The sequence below is a fragment of the Photinus pyralis genome, unplaced genomic scaffold (assembly GCF_008802855.1).
Source record: "Photinus pyralis isolate 1611_PpyrPB1 unplaced genomic scaffold, Ppyr1.3 Ppyr1.4_LG5, whole genome shotgun sequence".
Classification (NCBI taxonomy): domain Eukaryota; kingdom Metazoa; phylum Arthropoda; class Insecta; order Coleoptera; family Lampyridae; genus Photinus; species Photinus pyralis.
In genome coordinates this window covers 33,153,971-33,173,949 of record NW_022170596.1, presented here as the reverse complement: position 1 = coordinate 33,173,949, position 19,979 = coordinate 33,153,971, and the positions used below count along the sequence as shown (strand labels likewise).

At 41.5% G+C, this 19,979-nt stretch overlaps 3 protein-coding genes and 1 long non-coding RNA gene across 7 annotated transcripts; 1 reads left to right on the top strand and 3 right to left on the bottom strand.

The window, feature by feature from the left end:
• Positions 1–949: 949 nt before the first annotated feature.
• LOC116171528 (glycylpeptide N-tetradecanoyltransferase 1-like) lies at positions 950–4,051 on the bottom strand. Its single transcript, XM_031488409.1, has 6 exons — positions 3,920–4,051; positions 3,615–3,859; positions 3,349–3,565; positions 3,185–3,301; positions 2,784–3,135; positions 950–1,591 (listed from the first exon to the last, which is right to left on the bottom strand). The coding sequence occupies exons 1-6, from the start codon at positions 3,991–3,993 to the stop codon at positions 1,169–1,171; spliced, it is 1,428 nt and encodes a 475-aa protein (XP_031344269.1). The 5' UTR covers positions 3,994–4,051; the 3' UTR covers positions 950–1,168.
• A 3,936-nt stretch (positions 4,052–7,987) lies between these two features.
• LOC116172561 lies at positions 7,988–17,717 on the bottom strand. The gene is made up of 6 exons (XM_031489792.1): positions 17,576–17,717; positions 17,433–17,522; positions 17,242–17,386; positions 17,049–17,191; positions 16,885–16,996; positions 7,988–8,285 (listed from the first exon to the last, which is right to left on the bottom strand). The coding sequence occupies exons 1-6, from the start codon at positions 17,640–17,642 to the stop codon at positions 8,102–8,104; spliced, it is 741 nt and encodes a 246-aa protein (XP_031345652.1). The 5' UTR covers positions 17,643–17,717; the 3' UTR covers positions 7,988–8,101.
• LOC116172562 lies at positions 8,832–11,305 on the bottom strand. 4 transcript variants are annotated; one of them, XR_004145693.1, is made up of 4 exons: positions 11,277–11,305; positions 11,075–11,238; positions 9,011–9,209; positions 8,832–8,957 (listed from the first exon to the last, which is right to left on the bottom strand). It is a non-coding gene; the product is annotated as an uncharacterized LOC116172562 (long non-coding RNA). The 4 variants fall into 4 exon arrangements; XR_004145691.1 differs by having other exon boundaries at positions 9,011–9,224; positions 11,075–11,222; positions 11,277–11,291; XR_004145692.1 differs by having other exon boundaries at positions 9,011–9,220; positions 11,075–11,222; positions 11,277–11,291.
• Positions 13,920–15,042, top strand: LOC116172559. Its single transcript, XM_031489791.1, has 5 exons — positions 13,920–14,054; positions 14,108–14,197; positions 14,244–14,388; positions 14,439–14,581; positions 14,632–15,042. Exons 1-5 carry the CDS (start codon positions 13,985–13,987, stop codon positions 14,925–14,927), a joined length of 744 nt encoding a protein of 247 aa, XP_031345651.1. The 5' UTR covers positions 13,920–13,984; the 3' UTR covers positions 14,928–15,042.
• Positions 17,718–19,979: the final 2,262 nt, after the last annotated feature.

The following is a 19,979-nucleotide window of genomic DNA, read 5'->3' as shown; positions in this document are numbered from 1 at the left end:
GGACCGGTGTGTAAGTTTGCTTGGGCGAACATTAGGACTTACAACCCTAACGCCACACCAGCAATTCCACCTTTAATGAATCGTTTGGAAACAATAAAACCATGTTTCCAGAATGCAAAACCACATGTTGGCGTCCAGTCGCGCATTGCATATTTTTACATACGCATCTAAAAAATGGGCTCTTGATGGTGCAATAGTGGGTAACTCCATTAAACCTTTTCTTGGATTATCTTTAACGGAAACCAATATTCCCTTTTCTTAAGGAACTCTGGGACCCATTAAATACGTCTTCGTCCCTTGCAAACGATGTTCTAAAATACAAACGTAAACTGCTTATAATATCGAAACAAATATTAATATAACACAGTTGACATAAACTCAATCATTCATAGTGTGTTGGATCATGTGAAACCATCAACATCGCTTAACGGGTTTCTTACATTGCCTTGCTATTTAGGACAGTGTGACATAGAAATCACTGTTCGCAGGCTAGTATTTAATGCATCCGCAACTCTCTGAAATGAAACTTGTTACGTATACGAATTCTTTTATTAGTAAAGTATCCACTGACCTCTGTTACTGCTGCGACTGGTAAAAGTGTACCACAATTATCTCTTTCTCGTTCAAAATAATGAATAAGATAGAAATAAGATGCTTACTTTTTCTTGGTGAATCCGATGGCATGGAAGTAATTGTTCGTTATTAAACTAACGGATTTTTTTATCGGCTAACACGCGATAAAATAGGTTAGTTAGGGGTTTTCATTGTATGGTTAGTTAGTTAAAGGAAAAGTGTGAGAATTTTCCGCTCAATCATGTAATGTATGTTACCGTTTTCCTGGGTTTCCCTCAACATACGCGTAGAGATTAGATGTTAAATGTTATTGTCAATTTATTGCTGCTTTTATTGTTTCATAAAACTTGCTGATAGCGCTTAACCAAACTAAAAATGGCAATAAAACATTTAATAATTGTATAAATGATAACAGTACTTGCAAAGGAAATTACATCTATTTATGTATATCGGAAATGTGACGTTTTACATACAATAAATATTCAATTACTTAAAAAAAATGTACCTCCTCTTAGCTATCTACGATTTGCACCTAACCAACAATAGATCTCCTAGTAAAATTAGCACACCGAAGCTAACCGAATTCAGAATTTTATTATTGCAAAACGAGTCCTATTTTGTTCGCCTGCATGCTCGGACATTTCCAATTGTACAAGTAATATTGCAAATTGCCGTCGCCGATTCCGAACTTCAGCGTCTCCAGGAACTCCTTGTTGTCCATTAGGTCGAGCGCGTTGAAGACGTCGAATTCGAGCTGCTTCGCCGAGATGAGACCGTCGTTCATCAGATCGACCCACGGCGTCTTCGCGGAGACGTTGTAGAACGAGTAGGCGGCCTTCAGGGTCTTGTGCACGGGATGGTGCATGACGGTCGACGGCAGGGTGTAGTAGCTGACGAAGTCGGTGACGACGCCGCCGTTCTCGACGATGAAGCTGTCGACGATGCCGGCCTGCGGCAGGAACCAGTGCACGAAGTCCTCCTGGGAGAAGTGGGGCGCGAGGTCGAAACGCTTCAGATACTGTCAAAAATTTTTAGTGAGCGCTCAGCGTACACTTTCGTCAGAAGCGGGCGCGTGAAAAACACAGACACGGTGATATAAGTGGGCCGTAAGCAATGAAGAGGCGAGGCGGAGCAGACATGTGATTATCATCGCGCTTTTGTAATGAACTCAGAATTCCGACGTTAGGCCATCATTGCCTCAATGTTGAATTCGGAATTACGATTGTGACCTCAAAATGTCAAATTTACTTACTGTAAAAACTAACACAATAGTTCTTCAGGCTGAGTGTTTTGTGGGGGAGTGCACCACCGGGAGGTCTGGGGGGTATGGAATACTCCCCAGTCTACCAAGCCCCTATAATAGTTACAGGGAAGAGAACATTGAATCCAGAACTCTCCATGGAAGAACGTTTTAATGATCTTTCTTCTACAACTGCCACAAGATCTTCGTATACTGAGGGGTAACCCCCCCCCCCGGTTATACCCTTCCCCCAAAACGTATATGGCACACACCATATAAACTGTAATTTTTGGAAAGAGACCATAACAGCTAACACCAGAAGCAGGTGGCATATGGAATATTCATTGGGAAAAATGCTTCTATAGTCCCATATGCAAAACTACCACAATAGTTCTTCGGGTTGACTGTTTTGTGAGGGACCATAGCACCAGCGGTCTGGAAATCCCCCCAGTATAGAAGAAGAAGGTATAGTTATAGGGAAAAGAACACTGAATCGATTCCTCCCACAGAAGGATGTTTTATTGTTTCCTCTACAACTCTCACAATATCTTCGTTTATTTTTTACTTGGAAATTTTAACTCTGAATTGGATATTCTAGGGTGTAGACTTCAAGAGAATTTGGAATTTCCACTTTTTGAAGAGCAGATTTGACATCGTTAGCAATATGTCAACGAGAGAAAGCATTTTCGGTGGTAGAAGGAAGCGAAATTTAATGCAGGGAAGTCCATCGTATGTACTGTCAGAAGGAAAACTTCGCTTTAAATTACGTAGGTGAGAATCTTCATCAGACTCCATTACTTCCTGCAGGAACACGTACCTAATTTTAATATTTTTTTTAATCAGAACCAGGTCACTAATTTCAATGATTATTTTGGTCAATTTGGGACATCCTGTATAAAAAAATCTAAGCTAACTGTCATGAATTCAGCACGAAATGACATGAGTGATAGAATGCGACAACTTCACTTACATCCTGCAGGACTTTGTGAGTTTTTGGAACGTCTCCCAAGGTCATCTTCCTAAATCCGGGCGTCTTTGGTTGATCAGGTAACTTATACAGCTTCAACGTCCTCTGCATGGTCATATTCCGCGACAGATGCGAGAATTTGACGTCGATTAACTTCTTTGGATTTAACGACCGATGCCAGTACCTGCACGTTCCGATCGGCTTTGGCAAAACGACACCCGCCGTATACACAGCCTGGAAAATACCCGTCAGATGCACCCGCCTCGTAATCTCCCTAATTAAAACGGGCGCGACCCTCTTCGACCTCAACTTCTTGTGCACGCACAAAAAGTTAATTTCTACCATCCTCTGCTGCCTACAACAAACCGGTTAACGCTCAACCGTAACGGGGCGAATCCACTTGCTTGTCGTAAATGTTTAGTGTCGCCGGAATCGCCGAAATGAAACCGACGAGACGGCCGCTCTTTATCACCCTCACCCCGCAGTGCCAGTCTTTTCGCCAACCGGGCGGCTGAAGCGCCCTAAAACGACCCAAGTTAACTACGACCGAACGCTTAGAGCGACGCACCATTTTAGGAAATCCGGCTGGTAGTCGAACCTAAACATGCAGTCGTCGTCCTCGACGTAATTCTCGTTTAGTAAAGTGTAGAGCTCCTTCAGAACCAGCGGCTCATCCAAATTCAAAGTGTCCCACTGAAAACCGTCCGGCAGAGTGTACGGTTCGTTTCGTATCTCCGCCACTTCTTTGTCGGCCTCGATCGCTTCGTTCGCCGTAATTTTCTCGTCTAGAAGGTGCAGATTACGACTACGTTAAAGGCCGAGCGCCTAACTTACCCATTTTAGGCACCGGTTGCGTGCTCCAAAACTGGTACGACTTGTGTAGCGCCTCCTCCTGCGTTTTCGCAGGTTTCTCTTGAAGGGAGAATGCCTCGACGGCCGCACGTAGATCTTTTATGGTCATCATGTTCCCGAGACGATTTAGGTCGGTGCCGCTCACGAATTCCTCGACCGGCGTTATCTCTTCCTTTTCCTCACGATTTTCGGCATTGGCCTTTTTCCCCTTGTGTCTCTTTTTAACCCTGGAAGTAAAATGAAGGTGAAACTTTGACGAGTGCAATACGCGAAGAAATGTGCAGTACCCTTTAGATTGAATATTTGAATCCAAATTTCCATTTTTTTGAGATTTATTTGATAAATCATTCTTTCCTGACATTATTGACAATTTAATGATTAGGGACTTTCATTTCCGTGATGTTGGTGACATTGCGTTGCCACCCACTGATGAAAAGGTACTAAAGTAAAGGCTGGTTTCCACTAATGCGAGGTTTACACCTTTTTTTCATTATAAATTGCTTAATTAGAACAACCCCCCCTTCAACCTCTCAAGGGAATCAGGTCCGTAGATAGCGGGTGGCCAGGGCCTCACCTAGAACGTGTTCTTGCCCCCACTGGAAGTAACAGTTGATGGTCCTTTTACAAAAATGACAAGGGAAGTCTTTATCAAAAACTTCTTGGGGGGGGGGGGGTTCGTAGTTGAACTTGCAGGGACGAAGCCGAAAGCGACGCTGATGGCGAGTGGATGGAAACATTCCCAGTCGTCGCCGTTGGAGGAGTAAAAGTCCCCGTCCGGGATCTGAAACACCTCTTCGCACATTATATTCTCCTGATACAAAATTTGTAAATATTTAAAACGTAATTTGCCTTCGAAATACGTTTGTGGATGATGGAAGAAGACCTCCTCAACCATTATGTTCTGCTGGTAGCACGACAACATTTTACAAGAATTTTCTGAGTGACAGTCCGTGTGTTAGGAGCTGAAACACCTCCTCGCACATTATATTCTCCTGATACAAAATTTGTAAAGATTTAAAACGAAATTTGCCTTTCGAAATACGTTTGTGGGTGATGGAAAAGACCCCCTCACCCATCACATTCTCCTGGTAGCCAGACAAAATTTTACGAGAATTTTCTGAGGGACAGTCCGGGTATTATTAAGATCTGAAAAACCTCCTCGCACATTATATTCTCCTGATACAAAATTTGTAAAGATTTAAAACGAAATTTGCCTTTCGAAATACGTTTGTGGGTGATGGAAAAAGACCTCCTCAACCATTATGTTCTCCTGGTAGCACGACAACATTTTACAAGAATTTTCTGAGTGACAGTCCGTGTGTTAGGAGCTGAAACACCTCCTCGCACAATATATTCTCCTGATATATAATTTGTAAAGATTTAAAACAAAATTTGCCTTTCGAAATACGTTTGTGGGTGATAGAAAAAGACCTCCTCAACCATCATGTGCTCCAGGCAGCCAGACAAAATTTTCTGAGTGACGGTCCGTGTGTTAGGAGCTGAAACAACTCCTCGCACATGATATTCTCCTGATCCAAAATTTGTAAAGATTTAAAACAAAATTTGCCTTTCGAAATACGTTTGTGGGTGATGGAAAAAGACCTCCTCAACCATCATGTTCTCCTGGTAGCCATACAAAATTTTGCCAGAATTTTTTGAGTGACAGTCCGGGTATTATTAAAATCTGAAACACCTCCTCGCACATTATATTCTCCTGATACAAAATTTGTAAAGATTTAAAACGAAATTTTAATTCGAAATACATTTGTGAGTGATGGAAAAAGATGTCCTCCACCATCATGTTCTCCTGGAAGGCAGACAAAATTTTACAAGAATTTTCTGTGCGACAGTCCGGGTATTATTAAGATCTGAAACACCTTTTCGCACATTATGTTCTACTGATACAAAATTTGTAAAGATTTAAAACGAAATTTGGCTTTTGAAGTATGTTTGTGGGTGATGAGAAAAGGCCTCCTCAACCATGATCTTCTCCCGGTAGCCATACAAAATTTTACGAAAGTTTTCTGAGTGACAGTCCTTTGCCTTCGAAATACGTTTGTGGTTGATGGAAAAAGACCTCCTCAACCATCATGTTCTCCTGGTAGCACGACAACATTTTACAAGAATTTTCTGACAGTCCGTGTGTTAGGAGCTGAAACACCTCCTCGCACATTATATTCTCCTGATACAAAATTTGTAAAAATTTAAAACAAAATTTGCCTTTCGATATACGTTTGTGGATGATGGGAAAAGGTCTTAAGTTGTTCTATACTACTCCGGCATTTACCTTACGAATTAGGAAAACTGCAAGAAAACGTAATTCGGAGTAGCCGGCAGAATGCTAGAAATTGGTCTAAGGTAATTTCCATCTCTGCCACAGATGAAAAATTCACTTCAACCCAGGTTCGAACTCCCGACCTCCGGATTTATAAGGTCTATAACTTTTGATTGAGAAGTCTAATCGAAAAAGTACGAATTGTTTTGGATTCTTTGCCCCAAAATTAATAACAAAAAGTGTTTTCCTGAGAAATTTTGGTGTAGTCGATTTTTGGTAAAAAAGGAAGGTTATACACTGCCTTTTTTTGAGGCGCGAAAAAAAAATTGTCTCAGATCGACCGGAAAAAAATTTCTTATGGAATGTGGCCTGTAGAATGCATAATTTCAAACTGTGAACTTTGAATTTTCTTTCGAAATTGGTTTCTAGTCTATAACTTTTGATTGTGAAGTCTAATCGAAAAAGTACGAATTGTTTTGGATTCTACGCCCCAAAATTAATAAGAAAAAGTGTTTTCCCGAGAAATTTTGGTGGAGTCAATTTTTGGTAAAAAAGGAAGGTATAACACTGCCTTTTCTTGACCCGACAAAATTGTCTCAGATCGACCGGAAAAAAATGCCCACGCGCACGGTGCCACTGCCAACGAGTAAGGCGACTTAATCCAACGGAGTGGCACCCAGTCCTCCAGGGTTGGGGCTGGCAGTTCAACCGCACATCTCCTTGGTCCGGCTCTCTGACCCTTAGAATTGAGGTTATTTCTTGGTTGAGCTTGTCTCCCCTTGGTGCGGGGGGTAGAACCGAGAACCCCAAGCACCATCCTGAGCGCCCCCGGTTCGTGCATCGAACACCTGTCGACTGTAACGAAGCATCCGTTTTCCGCCCCGAAGTTATGATCGCACCGTACATTTGTGAAGTCGTCCAGCTTTGATGATCACCTGGTATCGAGCAGCGTTAAGGCTAAGTACGTAAGTTTTGTAATGAATTTATCAGTTTTTTCCAACCCTTCCGATATGAATAATTAAATTATTCATACAACCGCCGAATGCTCTCTTGCCAGGGAAGAAGGGAGTCAATTAATATTTTGACAGTTCAGCGCCGTTAATTAATTATTAAGCATTTCAGATTCCCATAATAAGCGAAAACCGGAATAAAAACGAGTTCCACATCGAGTATTTACACGTTATCAGTCTTGCAGATATGTCGGTGTAGATAGCGACAACAGTCGTTGCGCCGGAAAATTCCAATTAAGCATAGGTATTAATTGGATTGATGAGTATTAAAGTTGGATCGCGTTTGTAAGCATGATTAATGAATGATGTTATAAATATTTGTGGAAGAAACCAGCAGATGGCGTCCAAAGTTCAAAATGATCGTGCTTAAAACCGCCGCTATTTTCTGGATCCGACTGAGACCGTTCCCCTACGCGCCACCTGGACACGCGCCTGATAGGCTTTGAAACCAATATCACAGGCTACGCTCAAGAACTATTAGATGGCGCGGTAACACCTTCAGATTCCATGTCTCCTATAATCTTTTCCGCTTCCTCCTGGCGAATGGGGTGTGCATTCTCGATGTTGCACCCACGTGTAGTTATCCGAATTCCTCCGAGAACGAGTCCTTTCCTTAAGGTTCCCGGATAAAAGTCCACATTTATTATTTTGCACCGGAATATTTCTTCTAATTAAAATTCCTCGACCCAATTTTAAATCATAACTACCGCAAACGGAAGACGAAAACTGCCTTCACTCTATGCGCCGATCCAATCGTGCCATGACAAGGTTTCAGTTCGATCTGCTAGCGTAGTGTCCTCGTTTAAAAGAGAGTGACTTCTGAAGCCTTTACATAGCAAGTCGATGTATGCCCCCTTTCATCGACCTTTTTCAGTTTTCCTGCCGGTCTCCCATGAGACTTTCGACATGTTTTGTGGAAATGCCCATTTTCTTCGCAATTCCAACAACGGATCTGTTTCTTTATGATCGCAGCCTTGATAGCTTGAACTAACGCCATCAACAATTTGTCTTCCTTCTCTACAACTCTAACGCTACTGGATGGATCTTATAGGGTAAGAAAAAGCGAACTGTCCAGGTTAGTCCATTTATTTAAAAAGAAAGCCTGTGTACAATAACTTGTCGCTACGTTAGTTTCATTTTCAGATGGAGTTTGCATTACCTACTAACACCTTTTTACGTGGAGACTACTTTGGGAAGATCTGATTTACTGGAAATTTGGAGAAGAAAGCGTTCGCTTCGTTCTTGTAAATTTCTGCGTAAATCTTCGTATACTTCGGCTTCGTTTCCTTAATCATATCCCTCCATTTTTCGTTGAACAGTTTGGCCATCTTCTTTCCCACCTCCGGGTCATCGGAGTCGATTTTGAATTTCATATCGTCAACACCGAGCGATTCGACGTCGACTTTGGTGTATTGGAATGGTTTCGGCCCAATCTTTCTTGATGATACGTTCGCGGTGAAGTTGTTTCGGGAATTCGGTAATTAACTGAAAGGTGAAGACATGACTCGGGGGGCTAAAAATTCGGTGGGGTTATTACTGCCCTCATTAGAGCGTGCTCGACTTGCCCTTGCTGCTGTTAATCCACTCCATCGAAATTGCGTTCGTTTTCGTAGACGTAGTCGCTTGGAAGCGACCTCGTCACATAATCAGGTCAATGCTGAGGAAGAAGTCGGTGTCGTCAACAGTTATGCTGAAAACCTCCTTTAGCTTGTAATTTGACAATGGATAATCGTGGAGCTTACCTCAGGGAGATCTCTTAACCTTTCCTTGGGTGTGACCAGTGTGAATTGTTCCGATGTTGGTGTAAGTTTGTGGAAACGTCCAGGAGCCCTCGGCGATGACATCCCACTTATACCATCTTCAATCGGATCGATCAGTTGGAATGGTTATTAAGTCGGAACACCTACAGGTTCGCAGGTGAGAGTAAGCGTACCTTATCAGATCACTTACCTGCACCCAGCAAGGCCAATCCCTTGGGAATCGCGTCCTTAAGGCATTCTTTAAATTTGGGATCCGATTGCGAGCACAATTTGAGCTTGCCTGTAACGAAATTGACGTTATTTCAGCTTGGTGCAAGTTCTTCTGGCACTCACTGAGTATTTGAGCGTTAACCCACGCCGCGCCTAACAGCACCAACACTAGAACACTCCTGTAGTACATCATTTTGTACAATACAAATTGCTTTCAGAGCTTCGGTTTTATATATCCATCTCGAGCTTGTTTTTTTCGCACAATCACTGGTGAAGTTAATGACAGATTGTGTTCAGTCTCTTATAACGTGTCGAAATTTTTCTGTGAAAGATCTAACTAAATACATTTATGATTATTCAAAAGCCTGAATTGAAATGTTATTCTAATATACACAGCCGTAATAAATTAAGATCCTAAGATAAGAAATTATTTTTTTCGGGGAAATACTAAGAAAACCTTCATCTTTGAACAGACTATTAAATTGCACATAACATCAAATCCCTCTAAATATCTTGGTTTGGTGGTTCTTCCACCCACATGCTTCCTTGTGGACAAGTTAACCTTCCAACTTCTGGGCCTTTGACTTACTTGCTCATCATCGTCCACACATCATCCTCTTGGGTCCCTGCACCACATCCGATGATAACTTCACCGTCTGCTCTTTTCTGGATTTGTCCCGCACGCACATTTTACAGTTTTCAGAAACCTTGTGCATGTGCTCTTTCTAATGCAAAACCTTTGGTGAGTTACCGGTCGACACCCCCAGAATCCCATCGCAAATTCAAAAGTCCCCACACTTTCGTTTCACTTTGGGGTAAGCCATTTTAAAGCTACCTACGAATTTGCTTTTCTAATGCCGACCTTCTCTATGAATTTAGGGGTTGACTTCGCCTCGGAAATCCCATTGCAAGTTGCCATTTTTTTGCGTTGGGGTAGGCCATTTTAAGGCTAACGCATCGATTTCCACGAATGTTCTTCAAAACCACCTCAACAGAGAAAAAGGCCTTTAACTGTTTAACTGATGTTTCTACAACGCAACAACATAATGACACAAACAACACGAGGAATCTCTACCCTACACAGAAACCTCTATAGGTACTACGCCATTTTGTTTGGTTTCAAAGTTTGTGGTTGGCGTTGAGGGTGGAAATTGGTTGGAGTTCGGAATTATTTAGTCACAATTTCTTATAGAATGTGCCCTGTAGAATCCATAATTTCAAACAGTTTCAAGATTGGGCTACTAGTTCAAAAGTTACAGCCCTTTGAATTTTTTTCCGAAATTGGTTTCTAGTCTATAACTTTTGATTGAGAAGTCTAATCGAAAAAGTACGAATTGTTTTGGATTCTACGCCCCAAAATTAATAAGAAACAGTGTTTTCCCGTGAAATTTTGGTGTAGTCGATTTTTGGTAAAAAAGGAAGATTATACTCTGCCTTTTTTTCAGGCCCGAAGAAAAAATTGTCTCAGATCGACCGGAAAAAAACATTTCTTATAGAATGTGCCCTGTAGAATCCATAATTTCAAACAGTTCCAAGATTGGGCTACTAGTTCAAAAGTTACAGCCCTTTGAATTTTCTTTCGAAATTGGTTTCTATATAACTCAACGCTCTACCATTGAGCCATAATGCCGGTGCATAATGCATGTGTTCTTGGTAGCCATACAAAATTTTACGAGAATATTCTGAGTGACTAGGAGCTGAAACACCTCCTCGCACATTATATTCTCCTGATACAAATTCGTAAAAAATTGAAACGAAATTTGGCTTTGAAATATGTTTGAAGGCGATGGGAAACCTCCTCCTGAAAGCACCATCCACCAACTGGTGGAAGTGAGTGCGTGGACTATTTAGGAGTATCACATATGGGGCATTTCATTTTTTGTTTTTGTGCACTATGAAGTTTCATTTAATTATGTCTAATTCACTAATTGAGTGAAATATGGTAATTCGCTAAAGCTTTTTCGCGATCCCTTTCAAAGCAAATTGCACATATCCTTTTAAGTGAGTGTCTCTGTATCGTTGATGTACTTGCGAAATTGGTGTATTAATAAGTTCATAAGTAGTGTCATGCTTACACCATTCTTAAAGTGTGGGAAAAGTGTAAAAATCCATAGATAAATCAAGGCTGTCAGTTGTTGACTAGTTTAAAAATGTAGTCACAAAATTACAAGTGCAAATTACACTCACCGTTATCTCAAAAGGTGTTTTTTCACATAAAATTTTTTCGGTAGATTTCCAGGACAAGTGATGGGAAAATCCATCATAAACTATTCGCGACCATCACAACATTAACCATTACCACACTCAATCCAATTTCCTATGAAGATGTCTGAGCCTAGAAAATGACCACCCTGGGAATTTCGTTTAGGTACTTTACGACAGCCCTCACCTTTCAAGTTTCTACGGACTGACTCTTCCTAAAAGTTCTATTAAAATAAAAAATTTGCATGTGTGTGACATTGCATTACCATTAATAGCTACGTTCCCAAACCTTTTTAGAATTTGACATGTTTACCTATAAAAAGCACATAAACAAGTTAATGTATTTTAAAACGCAAGCGTCACTCGCAATTTCGCAAACGAAAAATAAAATTGGGCAATAAATTTTTGAATTCTTTGTCATGCACATCATTTTGTAACCAACCCTGCTGTAGGTACAAATTAAAATCAATTATTCCGACTGATTCACATTTTTTTCAATATATCTTGCGATCTCTCCTCGAGTGCTGAGAGACTTCATCTATTAATTTTTTCAAAGCTGAGTGACCGCCCTCTTAGATGATTTTTAAAGGACTCAATGACTTTATCTTCACTAATGCAAAACTATATCTCCATTCAAAAATATTGAATCGCCGCCATCTTGACGCCTCAAGTAATTAACACATCGAAAATGACTAGTTGGAAATGACACATATTTAGTTGACCTCAATCAACCATATAAATGCTTTACATCATCACGACCAAAATTTGTTTGGAAAGAACCCTAACATTTTTCAGCTTAAAAAATTCTACTTTACTTTTTAACGAGCGACCCAGAGCTCGTTCATGATTTAGGACTTTCTGTCGGTCCGTCTGTCTGTGTACATAACTCACGAACGGTTTCGGCTTTTGCGGTGGAGGCACACATGGGGCGCGTCTCCGGGTGGCGGATAGGGGGACGCCCATACAGGCACCTGAATGATGCTTTCTACTACGAATTAGGTTTTGCAGTTTTCCTAATTCGTAGGGTAAATACCGGAGTAGTATAGAACAACTTAAGACCTTCTGCAGGGGTACCTCTAAAAAGCATTGGGGCACTAAATAAATAAATAAATAAATAAATAAATAAATAAATAAATAAATAAATAAATAAATAAATAAATAAATAAATAAATAAATAAATAAATAAATAAATAAATAAATAAATAAATAAATAAATAAATAAATAAATAAATAAATAAATAAATAAATAAATAAATAAATAAATAAATAAATAAATAAATGTGCAGGACCGGACGGGATATTAACGGCTCTTCTGCAGAAGGCTCTGGAACCTCCGCTCTTGCATTTGTTGCACATTTTTAGAGCCTCCCTGGCTTTAGGGTATATCCCCGAAAGCTGAACAAAGGTAAGAATTTATTGTGTTCCTACCTAAGCCGGGTCGTGCCAAGTATGACATGGCGAAGGATTACAGACCCATCGGCCTTTCATCGTTTCTTCTAAAAGCGATGGAGAAGCTGGTGGATCACCGATGTCCTTCTAGGATGATGGATGGTCAATTATCATCACCTGCACAACATTGGGCTTGCAGGGGAGCCTCGACTCGACTTGACGTTCACTTTTACCGCGTCGTAAAATCTTTAAGTACTCTCTAGCTTTGTTCTACACAACTTTACAATTAATCAAGACAGGCTGTCTTTACTAATACGTCAATACCAAAACAAACGGCCACGTTTCAACGTCCACCACCAAAAAAGCTTGACCGAAAAGTTTCAATTAACGTCTTCCTCTCCTATTTAAAACAGTTTCCCTTAGTCGTTTCGGTTTCTCCTTCCTTAAGAAAATACTGCACCTTTGAAAAACTTTGGCGATAACACATGCTTGTCTTGAAACTAGTGAGCGATAACGCAAACGATAAGTGACTGAATAATTCCGAACTCCAACCAACGCTCAACTCCAACCACAAACGTTGAAACCAAACAAAATCGCGTATTACTTATAGAGGTTTCTGTGTAGGGTAGAGATTTCTCGTGTTGTTTGTGTCATTATGTTGTTGCGTTGTAGAAACATCAGTTAAACAGTTAAAGGCTTTTTTTCTGTTGAGGTGGTTTTGAAGAACATTCGTGGGAATCGGTGCGTCAGCCTTAAAATGGCCTACCCCAACGCAAAAAGTGGCAACTTTCAATGGGATTTCCGGGGCGAAGTCAACCCCTAAATTCATAGAGAAGGTCGGCATTAGAAAAGCAAATTCGTGGGTAGCTTTAAAATGGCTTACCCCAAAGCGAAACGAGAGTGTGGGGACTTTTGAATTTGCGATGGGATTCTGGGGGTGTCGACCGGTAAATCACCAAAGGTTTTGCATTAGAAAGAGCACATGCACGAAGTTTCTGAAAACTGTAAAATGTGCGTGCGGGACAAATCCAGAAAAAAGCAGACGGTGAAGTTATCGGATGTGGTGCAGGGGCCCAAGAGGATGATGTGTGGACGATGATGAGCAAGTAAGTCAAAGGCCCAGAAGTTGGAAGGTTAACTTGTCCACAAGGAAGTATGTGGGTGGAAGAACCACCAAACCAAGATATTTAGAGGGATTTGATGTTATGTGCAATTTAATAGTCTGTTCAAAGATGAAGGTTTTCTTAGTAAGTATTTCCCCGAATAAAATAATTTCTTATCTTAGGATCTTAATTTATTAAAGCTGTGTATATTACAATAACAATTCAATTCAGGCTTTTGAATAATCATAAATGTGTTTAGTTAGATCTTTCAAAGAAAAATTTCGACACGTTATGAGAGACTGAACACAATCTGTCATTAACATCACCAGTGATTGTGCGAAAAAAACAAGCTCGAGATGGATATATAAAACCGAAGCTCTGAAAGCAATTTGTATTGTACGAAATGATGCACTACAGGAGTGTTCTAGTGTTGGTGCTGTTAGGCGCGGCGTGGGTTAACGCTCAAATACTCAGTGAGTGCCAGAAGAACTTGCACCAAGCTGAAATAACGTCAATTTCGTTACAGGCAAGCTCACATTGTGCTCGCAATCGGATCCCAAATTTAAAGAATGTCTTAAGGACGCGATTCCAAAGGGATTGGCCTTGCTGGGTGCAGGTAAGTGATCTGATAAGGTACGCTTACTCTCACCTGCGAACTGTAGGTGTTCCCGAACTTAACATTCCACCGATCGATCCGATGAAGATGGATAAGTGGGATGTCATCGCCGAGGGCTCTCTGACGTTTCCACAAACTTACACCAACATCGACATCCATGGTCACACCAAGGGAAAGGTTAAAGATCTCGAGTAAGCTCTACGATCTCCATTGTCATTACAAGCTAAACGGAGGTTTTCAGCATAACTTTGACCGACACCGACTTCTTCCTCAGCATTGACCTGATATGTGACGAGGTCGACTTCCAAGCCGACTACGTCTACGAAAACGCAATTCTCGATGGAGTGGATTACAGCAGCAAGGGCAAGTCGAGCACCATGGCATGTAAGTAACCCCACCGAATTTTAGCCCCCCGAGTCATCTTCACCTTTCAGTTAATTACGATTCCCGAAACAACTTCACCGGAACGATCATCAAGAAAGATGGCGAAGACTACATTTCCATCACCAAAGTCGACGTCGAATCTCTCGGTGTTGAAGATATGAAATTCAAAATCGACTCCGATGACCCGGAGGTGGGAAAGAAGATGGCCAAACTGTTCAACGAAAAATGGAGGGATATGATTAAGGAAACGAAGCCGAAGTATACGAAGATTTACGCAGAAATTTACAAGAACGAGGCGAACGCTTTCTTCTCCAAATTTCCAGTAAATCAGATCTTCCCAAAGTAGTCTCCACGTAAAAAGGTATTAGCAGGTAATGCAAACTCCATCTGAAAATGGAACTAACGTAGCGACAGGTTATTGTACACAGGCTTTTTTTTTTAAATAAATGAACTAACCTGGACATTTCGCTTTTTCTTACCCTATAAGATCCATCTAGTAGCGTTAGAGTTGTAGAGAAGGCAGACAAATTTTTGATGGCGTTAGTTCAAGCTATCAAGGCTGCGATGACAAATAAACAGATTAGTTGTTGGAATTGCGAAGAAAATGGGCATTTCCACAAACCATGTCGAAAAGCTCATGGAGAAAAAAAACTGAAACCTTGTCATGGCACGATTGGACGGCGCATAGAGTCAAGGCAGTATTTCGTCGTCCGTTTGCGGTAGTTACGATTTAAAATTGGGTCGAGGAATTTTAATTAGAAGAAATATTCCGGTGCAAAATAATAAATGTGAACTTTTATCCGGGAACCTTAAGGAAAAGACCCGTTCTCGGAGGAATTCGGATAACGACACGTGGGTGCACCATCGAGAATGCACACCCCATTCGCCAGGAGGAAGCGGAAAAGATTATAGGAGACACGGAATCTGAAGGTGTTACCGCGCTATCTAATAGTATAATAGTATCTAATAGTTTTGAACTTTGGACGCCATCTACCGGTTTCTTCCACAACATCATTCATTAATCATGCTTACAGGCGCGATCCAACTTTAATACTCATCAATCCAATTAATACCTATGCTTAATTGGAATTTTCCGGCGCAACGACTGTTGTCGCTCTCTACACCGGCATATCTGCAAGACTGATAACGTGTAAATACTCGATGTGGAACTCGTTTTTATCCCGGTTTTCGCTTATTATGGGAATCTGAAATGCTTAATAATTAATTAATGGCGCTGAAATGTCAAAATATTAATTGACTCCCTTCTTCCCTGGCGAGAGAGCATTCGGCGGTTGTAAGAACAATTTAATTATTCATATCGGAAGGGTTGGAAAATACTGATAAATTCATTACAAAACTTACGTACTTAGCATTACCGCTGCTCGATACCAGGTGATCAGCAAAGCTGGACGGCTTCACAAATGTACGGTGCGATTATAACTTCGGGGCGGAAAACGGGTGCTTCGTTACAGTCGACAGGTGTTCGATGCACGATGATTAATTCCGAAAAATGATTTTAAAGTCTCGGCAGGGCACTTCGATTATGGTTTCTGGAAATGGCAATGGAACTATCGTCTACTGGGGGGTGTTCCATACTCCCCAGACGCCCCGGTTAAACAATGTTTCACAATCCGTTTAGATTGCAGGACTCTCTTGACAGTTGTTGGGGAAGGATTATGAGACCCTCTTCTCCATACGTACTGTAGATAATGTAGAACCGGGGGGTCTGGGGGGTATGTTCAAGTCGATGCAAGAGAGTGCGCACGCGCTCTCTCCATGTGATAAAAGCGAACAGAAATATTCATTACATTAATTTTAAATGAGCGGTAGTCTTGACTTAATTTTTCAGGCAACCCATTTGCGATGTGTTGGTTACATATTAAGATTGTTAAAAACAGATGGGCGAAGATGGGACTATTATCATTTATTGCTGTATGAGAATTTCGAGGTAAACCAAACGCAAACATTTTTGCTTACAAGAAAGGAATGTACTTGGATAGACTTTGGCTAAGAATAATCGAAATGTCTAGGTTAGTTCATTTATTTAAGAAAAGTTATGTACAATAACGCTATGTTAGTCTTATTTGAAAAATTACTACTAATTTTTTGTGTGGAAGGCCTATTTTGGGAATATTTGATTTACTGGAAATTTGGAGAAGAAAGCGTTCGCTTCGTTCTTGTAAATTTCTGCGTAAATCTTCGTATACTTCGGCTTCGTTTCTTTAATCATATCCCTCCATTTTTCGTTGAACATTTTGGCCATCTTCTTTCCCACCTCCGGGTCATCGGAGTCGATTGTGAATTTCATATCGTCAACACCGAGCGATTCGACGTCGACTTTGGTGATGGAAATGTAGTTTTCGCCATCTTTCTTGATGATCGTTCCGGTGAAGTTGTTTCGGGAATCGTAATTAACTGAAAGGTGCGAAGATGGCTCGGGGGGCTAAAATTCGGTGGGGTAACTTACATGCCATGGTGCTCGTCTTGCCCTTGCTGCTGTAATCTACTCCATCGAGAATTGCGTTTTCGTAGACGTAGTCGGCTTGGTAGTCGACCTCGTCGCACACCAGGTCAATGCTGAGGAAGAAGTCGGTGTCTGTCAAAGTTATGCTGAAAACCTCCGTTTAGCTTGTAATGACAATGGAGATCGTGGAGCTTACTCGAGATCTTTAACCTTTCCCTTGGTGTGACCGTGAATGTCGATGTTGGTGTAAGTTTGTGGAAACGTCAGAGGGCCCTCGGCGGTGACTTCCCACTTATCCATCTTCATCGGATCGATCGGTGGAATGTTAAGTTCGGGAACACCTACAGTTCGCAGGTGAGAGTAAGCGTACCTTATCAGATCACTTACCTGCACCCAGCAAGGCCAATCCCTTGGGAATCGCGTCCTTAAGGCATTCTTTAAATTTGGGATCCGATTGCGAGCACAACGTGAGCTTGCCTGTAACGAAATTGACGTGATTTCAGTTTGGTGCAAGTTCTTCTGGCACTCACTGAGTATTTGAGCGTTAACCCACGCCGCGCCTAACAGCACCAACACTAGAACACTACTACTGTGCATTATTTCGTACAATACAAATGGCTTTCAAAGCTTCAGTCTTATATATCCACGTCGAACTTGTTTTTCCAATGTGTTTCGCACAGTATACCCGGTAAGGTTAATGGTAGATTGTGTTCAGTCACTCATAACAGTAATGTGTCGAAATCTTTCACTGAAATAGTCTTACTAAAGAAATAGACGATTGTTTATAGGGCCTTCCTGTGTTACACCTTCAGTTGGAATTTGGACCTTTTGAAAGGCTCAAATTAAATTTAACCAATGGCATTACGTCCTTTGAGCTCGCACATTGCCACATCCTCACCAGTGTACCTAAACGCGCCACAGACCGAGAAAACTTCTTTTAGATTAGTCGACCGAAGCCTTTGTAAAAAGCTCTCGCATATTCTTAATGCGGTATTCGAAGGTTCTTCCTACCACAGTAATGTCGTCCAGATAGACTAAACAAGTCTGCCACGATAACCACATTCTCCATGAGACGTTCAAACGTCGCGGTTGCATTACACAATCCAAACGGCATGACTGTAAAATGCCATAATTCCGATCCGATCGTAAACGCTCTCTTCTCCCGTGTTTATGGAGCCATTTCCACTTACGAGTAGCCGTGATTTAAATCCAAAGTCGAAAAAAACTTGAAACCGGATAGCGTGTCAAGCGTGTCGGCAATTCGTGGAAGTGGATATGCATCTTTTTTTAGTCCTTTATAGTACTAGGCGTATAATCATTTTAGCGTATACACAGTGAGCCATTTTTAGAGATAGACCCCACTTGCTCCCGCACGCTAGTCTGCAGGCCCACAGGGACCTTGTGGCTTTGTTCGCCCACCTAACTTTGGTTAGGTTCACTATCTGTTGAGCCAGAGTAATTAGTTCGCCCGCATCATTTTGAGCGGGGATCGTTGATGCCGCAAAGTGCGATTGACGCAAATGCTCCAAGGTCTCTTTTGTGGCCTCTGGCGTAAAAAATACGGGGTTCATACCGAACTGCACCCACCGAATACAATAAGGTCATAAGAAAGGCAAAACGTTACTCGTGGAAGAGGAAATTGCACAAATTCCAGAATGTGCCAGATTTCAAAGAGCCTTACAAACAAGAATAGAGGGGAATCCGATGAAGATGGATAAGTGGGATGTCATCGCCGAGGGCTCTCTGACGTTTCCACAAACTTACACCAACATCGACATTCACGGTCACACCAAGGGAAAGGTTAAAGATCTCGAGTAAGCTCCACGATCTCCATTGTCATTACAAGCTAAACGGAGGTTTTCAGCATAACTTTGACAGACACCGACTTCTTCCTCAGCATTGACCTGGTGTGCGACGAGGTCGACTACCAAGCCGACTACGTCTACGAAAACGCAATTCTCGATGGAGTAGATTACAGCAGCAAGCGCAAGTCGAGCACCATGGCATGTAAGTTACCCCACCGAATTTTAGTCCCCCGAGGGGTCCGTTAACTTGCCCCCCCCCCCACTGAGAGATTTGATAGTCGTATTATTTTGAAATGAATGCGCTCGTTATGCGCTCATATGCGCCATCGATAATAACGCTTGCGCCATTATCGTTTTTTAGAAATCCGAAAAAACATTTGGGGGGGGGCCAAGTGAACGTACCCCCCACCCCCAGTACGTATTTTGTCCCTTGTAACTAGGTCACCTGATACATTTGGTTATGCGCTCAATTGCGCCGCTTGAATTAAAGCTAGCGCCATTACGGTTAAACCATAAAAAATTTTTAAAAAGTGGAGGGTCTGACTTAGCGTTTTCAAAAGTTATTTCCGGAAGTGCGTCCATTTTGAAAATATTTTACATCGATTCGACCTTCGGAGTAACTCCTAAATACAAATTTTTAAAAACCTACCTATTTTACTTTCTCAGAATCGTTTAACTAAAGCTCCCAAAAAAACACCCTGTATAGTGTTTCTGAAACACTATAATGGCGCAAAGATTTTTGTTTACGGCGCATTTTAGCGCATGATGAAAGGTACGATGTAGTAGAAAAAACATGTTAAAAAACGTAACTTTTGAAAACGTTAAGTTAGCCCCCCCCCTTTTTAAAATTTTTTTATGGCTTAACCGTAATGGCGCTAGCTTTAATTCAAGTGGCGCAATTGAGCGCATAACCAAATGTATCAGGTGACCTAGTTACAAGGGACAAAATACGTACTGGGGGGGGGGGCTACGTTCACTTGGCCCCCCCAAATGTTTTTTCGGATTTCTAAAAAACGATAATGGCGCAAGAGTTATTATCGGTGGCGCATATGAGCGCATAACGAGCGCATTCATGTCAAAATAATACGACTATGAAATCTCTCAGTGGGGGGGCCAAGTTAACGGACCT

Coding starts and splice junctions, on each gene's coding strand:
- LOC116172561 (XM_031489792.1), bottom strand. CDS start 17,642: ATGCACAGTAGTAGTGTTCTAGTGTTGGTGCTGTTAGGCGCGGCGTGG. Junction 17,523..17,575: donor GGTTAACGCTCAAATACTCA/GTGAGTGCCAGA, acceptor ATTTCGTTACAG/GCAAGCTCACGTTGTGCTCG. Junction 17,192..17,241: donor GGAAAGGTTAAAGATCTCGA/GTAAGCTCCACG, acceptor GGAGGTTTTCAG/CATAACTTTGACAGACACCG.
- LOC116171528 (XM_031488409.1), bottom strand. CDS start 3,993: ATGTCAGGAAAGAATGATTTATCAAATAAATCTCAAAAAAATGGAAAT. Junction 3,566..3,614: donor GCAACCGGTGCCTAAAATGG/GTAAGTTAGGCG, acceptor TGCACCTTCTAG/ACGAGAAAATTACGGCGAAC. Junction 1,592..2,783: donor CTCACAAAGTCCTGCAGGAT/GTAAGTGAAGTT, acceptor AATTTTTGACAG/TATCTGAAGCGTTTCGACCT.
- LOC116172559 (XM_031489791.1), top strand. CDS start 13,985: ATGATGCACTACAGGAGTGTTCTAGTGTTGGTGCTGTTAGGCGCGGCG. Junction 14,055..14,107: donor GGTTAACGCTCAAATACTCA/GTGAGTGCCAGA, acceptor ATTTCGTTACAG/GCAAGCTCACATTGTGCTCG. Junction 14,198..14,243: donor ATTGGCCTTGCTGGGTGCAG/GTAAGTGATCTG, acceptor TGCGAACTGTAG/GTGTTCCCGAACTTAACATT.